Source organism: Penicillium cosmopolitanum, assembly GCF_028827165.1.
Source record: "Penicillium cosmopolitanum strain IBT 29677 chromosome Unknown utg000003l:1.0-3747932.0:1.0-3751027.0, whole genome shotgun sequence".
Classification (NCBI taxonomy): domain Eukaryota; kingdom Fungi; phylum Ascomycota; class Eurotiomycetes; order Eurotiales; family Aspergillaceae; genus Penicillium; species Penicillium cosmopolitanum.
Genome location: NW_026622673.1, coordinates 1861696 through 1873068, shown reverse-complemented (window position 1 = coordinate 1873068; position 11373 = coordinate 1861696). Strand labels below are relative to the sequence as shown.

The following is an 11373-nucleotide window of genomic DNA, read 5'->3' as shown; positions in this document are numbered from 1 at the left end:
ATTCAGTTTCATATCTTGTGACAAACATACTACAAGTAGGGGAGCTCTTCGGACTGACCTACTTGGCACCCTAGCTGGCACTTCCTTCGAAATTACTCAACAGGACCCGAGTCTGTGTAAGGCTTAGCACAGCAACGATACGATTGCGAGTGATAGATATCACACACGATCAACCAACAGAGAACAACTAGTAAGTTGTTTACCCACGATCTAATCACTCACCGTGACCAGTTAACTACGCGTAACACTAACTATATAATAAAGGTTAAGAAAGCTATCCTCAAGAAGGAGGGCGAAACAAAAACTGCTTTGCAGAGCTGAGTAACCTGAGATTCATCAAAATAGCTAGATTTAGGCTTCTTAACGAGTTGATTTAGTTAGTCGTAGACTACTATTAGAAAAATGGTCAGGATTGCGAAAAGGTCAGAAATAAAGGCGCACTGATCCGGGAAGCGGGGTAAGGCATATGACATGTCAATCAGACCCCGCCATAATCAGCCGCACCAAGGCCATGGAGCCAGAATCTGTATTATCAGCCAACAAGGCCCTGATGAGCTTTGCCTTCTGGACAGGCGACTTATATTACCATTGTCTCAAAATGTCGGGAAGTCAGGGCAAGACTAATCAGCAGCAATCACAGCCGATATCTACTATGATAAACAGTGGTGACTTGCGGGATGAAGATGAAGTAGACGATGACAACAGCGAGGGACAATCTTCTGTCCTATCCACAAGAATGTACCACCACCATGACTATACTGTTGGAATTATTTGTGCCATTTCTCTTGAAATTGCGGCTACCAAAGCCATGTTCGATGAAATCCATCCCAATCTTGAAAACTCTCGGACAGACAACAATACATATATCCTAGGAAAGATCTGTGAGCACAACGTGGTCGCTGCCTGCTTACCAGTGGGAGTCTATGGGACTACCTCAGCAAGTATAGTTGCAAGTCAGATGCTATCGAGCTTTGGATCAGTCAGGTTCTGGTTGATGGTGGGTATTGGGGGAGGAGCACCGACTAAGAAGCACGATATCCGACTTGGGGATGTTGTCGTTAGCATTCCGACCTCCCGATTTGAGGGTGTGGTGCAGTATGATTACGGCAAGACCATCTCAGGCGGCCGTTTCGAACGGACAGGCACGCTGAATAAGCCACCCTCTTTTCTTTTGACAGCAGTAGCTAGGCTACGTGCAGATCATGAGTTAAAAGACCATCGAACCCCAAATTTGCTGTCCGATATGCTTCGGAGGCATCCCCGAATGGTGCCCAACTTTACTCACCGTGGCCAAGGCCAGGATCTCTTGTTCTCCGCAGAATACGATCATGTTGATCCCAGTAAATCATGCGAAGATTGCTGCAATCGGAGAAAGCTGCTCGCCCGGCCTCTTCGTGCGAGCAACAATCCTGAAATCCACTACGGTCTAATTGCCTCGGCAAACCAGGTCATGAAACATGGCCGGACCAGGAACAATATCGTGAAACAGCTCGACGTTCTTTGCTTCGAGATGGAGGCCGCAGGATTGATGGATAATTTCCCATGTTTAGTGATTAGAGGGATTTGCGATTATGCCGATTCACACAAAAACAAACACTGGCAAGGCTATGCGGCAGCTACTGCATCAGCTTATGCCAAAGAACTATTGTCAGTGGTGCCTGTGACCAGCTCAGCAGAAGAAAGTCCTCAAACTCTGAGACAGCTCTACGGTCAGGACAATGATGAGAAAGGAATCTTTGGGACAATGTGCTGACAGCATCTAGAGTCCAAAACAAGCGAGGCGAGAGAAAAGATTTTGCAAAAAAACTGCAAGATAGGTGAGTATTCAGGCCGTGAATCCCTCTTCCTCCTGATAACGAATAAAACAGTCCTGGAATCCTTCGAATATCCCCAAATGCACGCCCGGCACCGCGTGATCGGTTCCCCATTCCCAGGAACTGGGACCTGGCTACTGCAAACACCACATTACCTTACATGGAAGAGCGGCGACCAACCATTTTCTGGCTGAAAGGGAAAGCTGGATCCGGAAAATCTATCCTGATGAAGCACACACTCCAGGAATTACGTCGCGACTTCGCGAGGGATTCGCTGACAACTGCAGCTTACTTCTTCGACGCAAGTGGAACCATTTTGGAAAAGTCGACCCTCGGGCTATTGCGAACAGTACTCTATGAAATTTTTACCGCGAATCGACCTTTATTAGAAGAATTCCTGTTGACTGCAGACGACGGAAGATATGTCAAGGGCAAAAATTTGGAATGGCGTGTGGAGGAACTGATGGAAGTCTTCAGAATTACTGCAAAGTTGAAGAGTTGGAGATCGACGATCATCTTAGTAGATGCATTGGACGAGGGTTTCAGGGACGATATTCGCTCGACGTTATTCTTTTTCGAGCACTTGTTTCCTCAGCAGGGTCAACAACCGTATCAGAAACTCCGTCTCTTTCTGTCGAGCCGCCATTATCCCAATATCACGATGAAAAATTGCATCGAGATCTGGACCGAGAGTTTCAACCAGTCAGATATCGAGATGTTCACGTTTCAGAAAATATCGCAAATATCGAAAACCTCGGAAAATCAGGATTTAGCTGCATCTATCATCGGCCAAGCCGATGGTGTATTTCTCTGGGTTGATCTGGTCACCAACGCTCTACTGATGGCTGAGGACGATGGCGAGCCTTATGCTGCGAAGATGCAGAGGCTACGCACAACTCCCAATGGATTGGAAAACTTATACACCGAGATATTCTCCGGACTTTCAAATCCACAGCGTGTTGAAACGTTCCAGATTTTCAAGTGGGTACTCTATGCATGTCGCAGACTCACTCCACTCGAACTCTGCTTCGCGCTAGCGTTCGAGTCAATTGGTTCAATCGCAACATTGCACAGCTGGCAGGCCTCTGGAAATTTCATCAACAATGGTGTCCATCTGAACAGATTCATCCGAAGTCGTTCACGTGGCTTGCTTGAAGTGCGTGGCGACACAATCCAATTCATCCACCAAACTGTCCCGGAGTTTCTGGTACGAAAGGGTCTGAAGCTGTTGCAGCCTTCTGTTGTTTTCTCCGATATTGCAGCACGATGCCATCATCAGATCGCCACCATCTGCATAAAGTACTTGTCGCAGAGACAGATCATTCTATGTCCCTCTATGACTCTACTCAGGTTCAGTACTCGCCAGCATTCGCGTTACTTCCTGGGATGGGTCCGTCCGGGCGTGACACAGGAAGATGCTAATAGGGCTTCTCATTCTTTAATGACAACTTACGGCCACACTACAATTCATCGTCCACTTCCTGGGAAGATAAGTCATCAAATATCTGACGCCAAAGTAGCAGAGGCACTGCAAACGCTCTTTTTCGAACTACCGCTCCTAGAATACTCGGTGTTCACCCTCCAGGCCCATCTTTATCTCGCGGAGGAGTCCGGCATCTCCCAAGCTGATATTGTGGATTTCTTTCTCCGTTATGGTGTGCAGAGCTTGCGGCTCTGGTATGATTTCCAGGCTTCCCTGGAGCTACCACGCAGTCATCCTTACCACTCAGTCGATTGGGGTGATTTTCTACAAGGTTGCATCGCACTACGCCTTGTATCCTGCGTCCACAATTTCAGCAAGCGGATCCGGAACGCTGAGCTGACGCTCTCGCCTAGATACAATTTAGGCGCGTCCCTCTCCCTTGCTGTGATCCAGGGTTTGCAAGGGGTCGTCCAAGACCTGATCTCCTGTGGTGCGGATCCAAATCATCGGCATCAGAATGAGAAAACCGCGCTGGATTACGCCTGCGCCTCTGGTGACGCAGGTATGGTGACCCTGCTGATCCAGAATGGAGCTGATATCAAAGCTTACAATACGTACGGTTTCGCTGCCTTCCACCATGCGGCAGAGAACGGTTTTGTGCACATTGTCCAGCTTCTCCTCGACATGGGTGTGGCAGTTGAAATGCGTACAAGAAATGGGGAAACAGCTCTCCTCATTGCCGCGTCGCATGACCGCTTAGACGTATTCAAGCTGCTTATCGAACGTGGTGCCCAACCCAGTGCGCTGGACAACCTCGGTTATGGTGCGTCAAAATTGGCAGAGTTGCATCGCTCAACCAATGTGTATGCGTTCCTCAACCCGAAGGCTCCGGTATTGCCCACGATGAGAGATTCTTTTCAGGGAAATCGTCTTTTTGCAGAGCCGATTTCTCGCGCGATGACTGCATCACCAAGCCCTGAGAAGCAGCTAGATAAGTTACCTCTGCTTTCCAACGATCTGATGCTTTTTGGCCCTGTATATGCCAATGACCTGGTAAGCAGGATCGCTCCGAACACGGCCGAGAGAGAGAAGAGAATCGGCGATGTCCTATCTGGTTAGTCTAGCGCAAATTGAGAATAATACTGAAATTATATTGATATAAGGATTATAGGTCTGGAAGACATTGCAGAGGACCATAGAAGGATTACACAGAAGCAGCTTGAGATACAGGAAAACTCAGTCAAGCAGATGTTGTCCGATAAAGAAAAAGAGTGCCTTCACTTATTTCGTCTTACCTCAAGCACTCAGGACGCTACATATGAGTAGTATGAGGATCATGTAGAATCTTGAGTAGATAGTACATGTGAATGGTTCCTCAACTATGACAGTTTCATGAGTTGGCTAGAATAAGATTCTGGTCTGTTACTGGTCTCGGCAGATCTAGGTGGTGGAAAATCTGTCTTAGCAAAGTATCTTATAAAAGATAGGCTGCCAAGCTCAGCAACAATCTGCTACTTCTTTTTCAAAGACCAGGATCAGAACACAGCCCGCCAAGCGCTTTGTGCTATACTCTATCAGCTGTTTTTCCAGAAGCTGTCTCTGATACTTATAAGCCGTACATGCTAGCAACTGTATCCATCTTATGAACCATAGTATCCAGCGGTCCTCATTGGGATTTCGGATATCTCGACTAGAATAAGACACTTCAAGAAGCGTGATTATAATTGAAGTACATGCCATATAACTATTAAAGAGAACTGACTGTCTCTTTAAAGTTTGTGATTATTCTGTTGGTTTAGCCGAGGTACAGTTCCAATGGACAATCATGGTATATCTGGTAATCTAAATCATTACTCCATTCCAGTACAAAGTATTGACGACGAGGGCAATGACAGCCATTGGGCTCAAAATTGAAAAATCAGAATCAGAAACTGGCTGTCTCCAGAAGTGCGTTTCATCAAGAGCCGAAACGTCTCTGTCCCACAAGTTTGCCGCAATGTCTGTCACTATACGGACAGTATCCCCTGAGTTTCCCTGTCCTGTAAGAACAGCACTTAATGCCATGTCTGCTGTAACGAACTGGGGTTGTTACCATTCGCGGATGCCTGACGTAGATGGCATCCACTTAGGCATCCACGCCTACATGTACTTAGTTCCATCTCAGCTTCCTCCTTCTTCTTCTTCTCAGGCTATTACTTTCGTCGAACAGCTGTTTCCTTTGCTTCGTATGATACGCAGTACGTTGATCTCTGTGAGCATCTGAGCATCCTCACACTAAGTGGTAAATACAGAATAGGCCATCTGCGGCAGGAAGCAGCTGGCTATTGAGCTCTTGCTCATCCTGACCCCTCCTAAATGAAGCCATAAGGGCTTGTTATCTTTATTAGATAATTCTCAATCAAAACCCGATTTCAGACCTCTTAAAACTTTATATACACAGATAGATGAAACTTAATCTCCAAAATTATCCCTGTCATCTACTTCCAAGCGTTTTCTTTATTTACCCCCTCTTTTTGCGGATTGTATATAGACAGATAGCAAAATATTTGTGTACAGATATTATGTCTTCAAAGCAATTGTGTTTACCTGGCTCTAGCTTGACTTAGAACTTTGAAGTACTCTAGCCAGTAGGCCTTGAAAAAGCCGGTCATTTTTTGGCCCCCACGGGCTTTTGTATTTATCCAGTATTTACCACTCTATCTACAATAAAAACCTGGTTCCTGAGCTAATTTCATATGACATACGGCCAGTGAAAAAAAGTTAGGTTACGCGTTGCTAACTGGTCACGGTTAGTGGTTAGACAGTTGGTGAACGTCAGCAGACTGGCCGTGGATTGAATAAGGCTTCCTTCTAAAAAGTTTCATCAACCTACCGCGACGGCGGCAGAATGATCTCCAGCGTAGAAGCGTCAATGACAAATCTCCGCTGTTGCGGGGCTGATCCCCGAGCCGATCTCCACAATGGAGGGCTGATCCCCGAGCCGACCTCCGCCTGACCTGGCCCTTCATGGATTGGCTGGTTCGAGTATTCATCCCGCCCTTCATCCGCTGTAAATGGTGATTAGTACCGTTTATCTAAGCTGAAATGCAACGTTGGGTCCTAGTAGGCCTAAGGCGACCCGGGAAACACAAATTGTGTCCTATGATGGATGGATATGAGCATTTCAACGGAGCTGATGAGTTCTGACAGAAGAAAGGATATACTTTAAGGCCATCAGAGATTGTTTTGGGTGATGATTCACTCTTGCTCGTTTTTATATAAACTCTGACGTCTCTACCCACCACCTGTCTTCACAACCGCTCATCAACTAGAACCAAACGACAAGAAAGATCATTCTTCAACAATTTAAGATGAAATCACCAACTTCGCTCCTACCGATAGCCATATATGGCATATTGACTGCTCCAGGGGTAGCAGCAAAGTGCTCAGCGGGACTTGTCAATATTGTTTTCAATGGGCCTGGCGATAAAATTGGGCCTGGATCGCACCCCGACTCTCAGTTATTTTCTTGGTTTTCCAAGATGCCAGCCGCCAAGAATTGGATAACTTTTAATGAGCATGAATACGAGAAGAAAATCCCCATGCTGGGTGACAACAAAGATGCTGTTCAGGAGGCCATTAAAATGGTCACCAGGGCAAACCCGCCAGAATTTCTGCTCACATTCAATGAGCCCGACTGGGATTATAAAACAGGAAAGACGAAATTGACTCCTCAAGCTGCTGCTGAACTTATTGAACCATTGTTGAACGCGACTGCAAAGCATACCAAATTCATCGCGCCAGTGCCAGCCTTCCAAATGAGCAACTGGCTTCCTGAGTTCTATGAAAAATGCAAATGCAGAGACCGTTTCTATGCACACAGCGTCCATATATATAACCACACCATCGATGATGCCAAAACTGCTATCAACACCTTTCACAACAAGTACAACGACAAGCCTTTATGGATCACCGAAATTGCACCGAGGCAGCTGAACTGTGACGCTCCGACGAGTAGCTCGTGGGCCAGTTCGACAGAATTTATGAACGAACTCTTCGCCTGGGGACAATCGATCGAATGGATCGAGAAGATCTTTTGGAACTCGGGTAACAAAATTGTCACACATTGTGATACAAACGTGGGTGCCTCTTATTTGCTCGACGGCAACGGCAACCCGACGCCACTGCTGGCTCCTTTCAACAATTTGACCTGTTCGCAAACTTGACTTGTTCATGGAGTTACGTTTCTGTCTTGAGAATGGAGAAGCTGAAGCCGGAAGAGAGCAATAATGGTGATGGTGATGAAGCCATTTGTCCGATGTAGCTCGCTCTACATACAGAGATTAGTACTAGGGAATGCAGTCAAATTTATTATCATCGATCGATCAAAAAGTCTAGATACTGTAACACTCTGGATCCGGCCCACTTCCCTTTCGGGCCTAGTACGATCCTCGCAGCCTATCTGCGAGGCCTCACCTACTGTTTTCATCTCTTCTTCACACTTAGTATCCCGTATTCAATGCACTTGTTTCTCGCAATAGGCCTCTATTACAGATACTGTGATAAAATTCCGTCCCGGTTCCTCTGAATAATCGCGACAACCAAGGTACGCTTTAATGAAATCGTCACCAGCCCAATCATGGCTCCATCGAACGCAGACCAAACAGAGAAACAGATAAATAATCTGAGTGTCTCGAAGATCGAAAGTAGGATCTGACGCTCATTTTCGAAGGCCATGGACATCTTGGGCATGCCTCCGCAAGTGCATCTCGTACAGGACGCACAAATCGCAAAAATTACATGTCCGGTCCGTCAAAAGGGATGTCCTAAAATGCCTTTTCACTCCATTATATTCGGAATATGTCTTGGGGCATTGGAAGCATGCGAATGTTTGTTCCCGGCCAGTGGTACGTCCATTCTCCCACGACGTGGTCGGCGGCGTATCAGGTTTTATCTTTCGAGCTGGCGGAGAGGGAACTGTATCGTCATCGTCAGACGATGTAGAGCGCTTCCATCGTCCCCGAAGAGGCCCACCCTCCTGGAAGCCGCAATATTGTATTCCAGCTGCAACAGCTTTGTTGCGCCGTGTCCACTCGTCTTCTAATGAATCGGTGGTGGGCTAAGTAAAGAATGTCTCCACGAGAAGAATGTGCTCTGCTCTGATGGCATTGCCAATTCCTTTCGTAATACCTCGCGCGCAGGCTCATCACTGACAGCCCCACCGGTCAGCTGTCTTTCAATCTCAATCACCGCCTGTTTCCGACTAAAATCACGGCGTATTTCTTTCCGCCGTTTGTCCTGGAGATGCCGGCGCAGATTGTGGACTTGACGCTTCTGGTCCTCCAGCATTGCGGGCGATGCTGGGTTATGAGAGTGGTCACCGCACTGGGTCTCTCAGCTCGAATTGCCAGCGCATGGCTGATTGCAGCTCTGGGTCTTTCTCCACCGATTCCCGGTCAGCATCGCTCAGGTATCGCGGTCGCCGCCGATCCATCCAACAGCTCATCTAGGTCACAGCCTTTGAGAACTCTTCATCAGGATCGAGGCCGCACATGATCTCCTGTAAGCCAGTATTGAACGTTCTGCTAGTGGCGTGGGCCATGATCACGTTACGCTGTGCTTCACTGACGAAACATAGACAAAGACTTAGTCTGCCCATCTAGAAACAATAAGAACCCTGGAGATTTATAATAGTCTAATGCCCATGGCAGATGGGAGAATTTTTCCAAGGAATCGTCACTTTGACCATAGCCCTTAATCACCAGACCTAAGTTCAGAAAATTTGTCCCATCAATGACCACAGATTCGGAAAGTGGAGCAGATGTCCTTCTGTGGATGTCCTTCTGTGTTGCAAAATTAGCCAATGTACAGCACTCTGATGCATTGCTGGCTGGATAAAATTATTAGATCGCCCATCGTGTTATACAGCTAATATCCTGCACAACTTGCTCCCTTCCACTGCGAGAGCTTATATCAAACCAATGAGTGGATGTGACATATATGAAATTGCTAGAAGAGATTTGAAGACCTAATACAGAGAATAGAGGGTCAACTTCACAGCAACCACTCTGGTCAGAGCAAGCTAAGGTATCCTTTAACAAGCCGCCTATATAAGCAAATTATATCTAAGTCCGTAAGCCTTCTAGAATCGTTCTCCTTTATCTATATACGAGAAGAGAATGAGTCAGAAAGCATCAGTCAAGAAGTCAACTATATTATCTAATACCGAATCAAGCAACTAGCGAACAAAAAAGAGTTTTCAGACTTACTTCAAAATTACTTAGCAGAGAGGTTACTTAAAATTCCGTACCGTACCTATCTCTAGATATGTTTGTTGTTTAAATTCTTAATAACAGAAAGCTCTAGGAAGATAGCTAATAGAATTAATTCAATAATTTTATTCCTACTAACAAACTTATATAGCGTATATAAGCGGATCCTCAATATACCAAAGAAAAGAGTAGAGGCTCAGAGGTCTCTAAGCATTATCTTAGCAGTAGGTCGACCTTTAATACTTTCTGAAATAAACATTACATTAAACGTCTGTAGTACGTTAAAGTATACTTATGATCTCAACCTCAAAGATGATAAGGACTTCGGATTATAGCTTAGAGCTTTGTATAGACTGTTTATCTTAATCTATTACGATGAGGTTTACTTTGTAATGGTCAACGTGTTTTACATGCCACCCGTGTTCCCAAGCGAGCCGATTTCCCCGAACACCATAGTTAAGGCGATAAATTACAACTCGATATATCAACAACTATTGATTTTCACTAAAATTCCTTATAGATTAGAATTATTTATAACATTTCTTGCATGCCTTTTTATTCTCAAGTCTATATTCTAGGATTTGTCGCTATGATAGATATTTACAGATTATCTGACCAAAATATCTGGTAATTTTTGAAATCATATATAAATAATTAATTCAACTATCCCGGAACAATATAACTTATCAAATCAATCAAAAACAACTAGTCTACACAAAATTTCAAATAGAGTTGTTGATATATTGAGTTGTAATTTATCGCCTTAACTATGGTGTTCGGGGAAATCGGCTCGCTTGGAAACACGGGTGGCATATAAAACACGTTACTAAGTTGTCAGACCTCAGACCTATAACTAGGCAAGGATATCGGATAGTGGAGATCAGATTGGACAGTTGATATACAGACTGATTCTTAATGAGATCAAGAATCCTGAATACTTATAGGATCTTAAATACACTAGGTTTCGGGTGGGCCTCGATATGCAGGCGACTCGAAGGGGATTCGGCTTCGGATCGGCGTCAAGTGCCTGAGGTATTGTATACTCAGAATCCCGTGACACTAAGATAATATCTTAGTTATCTACAGTACCTAATTCAATACTATATTCTTATAGTTACAGAGTATAGCTAGAGTAAGCTACTTATAGTAGATAATATTAACTACTTATTCCTATATATTCTCATACTTATAGGTAAAACTATATAATACGGTATATATCTTTCTTTTATCTAGCTTCTTTTGTATTTCTTCTAGGGATATCTTTGGTCAAGGAGCTAGGTTAAAAAATTCAGAAATAACAGACTAGACTTATACCTTTGGGCTTTTATTTTCTACTATTATAGATTAGGAAAGCTCAACGCATTACAGTAGGTATTCTTACCCCTCTTACCCTGTTCTTATCCGCTCTCATCCCGTTCTTACCTCTCTCACCCTAGTCTCCAAAATTCTCACCCATATCACCTATACTCACCCTAACTTAGAAATTAACGCTATTTTAAGATCCAGGGCTCTTTAGCTATTGACCGCGTTTAGTATGTGGCTTAAGGACAGCTGAGCGGACGGGAAGCCCTGTTCTCTACACCCTATGGTCGTATGTACTAGACAACACTAGTTAGGAAATTATATACTAGGAGTAACCAAAAGGATCTGCGCCTCAACCGGCGGTAAAGCCATTTGGATAATTGGGTAGCTATTTACATTCGAAGTCATTGACGACTATCTCAAGGTATTCTCTCCCTATTGAATGCAATACATGTTTACTTGGCTCTCAGGCATTTGAGCTGTCTTATTTTCCGTAACTCTTCCTGTCATATTCTTATATTCTCTGCTAGTAGGGATAACTACAATTATGAGATATCCTCTCGTCGGTACATGAAAAAAGCAG

At 44.8% G+C, this 11373-nt stretch overlaps 3 protein-coding genes across 3 annotated transcripts; 2 read left to right on the top strand and 1 right to left on the bottom strand.

The window, feature by feature from the left end:
* Window positions 1-1974: 1974 nt before the first annotated feature.
* N7509_000744 (ankyrin repeat domain-containing protein) lies at window positions 1975-4356 on the top strand (the record flags this gene model as incomplete). Its single annotated transcript, XM_056625381.1, has 1 exon — window positions 1975-4356. The coding sequence occupies one exon, from the start codon at window positions 1975-1977 to the stop codon at window positions 4354-4356; it is 2382 nt and encodes a 793-aa protein (XP_056493963.1).
* A 2231-nt stretch (window positions 4357-6587) lies between these two features.
* N7509_000743 (uncharacterized protein) lies at window positions 6588-7442 on the top strand (the record flags this gene model as incomplete). Its single annotated transcript, XM_056625380.1, has 1 exon — window positions 6588-7442. The coding sequence occupies one exon, from the start codon at window positions 6588-6590 to the stop codon at window positions 7440-7442; it is 855 nt and encodes a 284-aa protein (XP_056493962.1).
* Window positions 7443-7936: 494 nt separating this feature from the next.
* N7509_000742 (uncharacterized protein) lies at window positions 7937-8565 on the bottom strand (the record flags this gene model as incomplete). Its single annotated transcript, XM_056625379.1, has 2 exons — window positions 7937-8335; window positions 8407-8565. The coding sequence occupies 2 exons, from the start codon at window positions 8563-8565 to the stop codon at window positions 7937-7939; spliced, it is 558 nt and encodes a 185-aa protein (XP_056493961.1).
* Between the last annotated feature and the right edge of the window lie 2808 nt (window positions 8566-11373).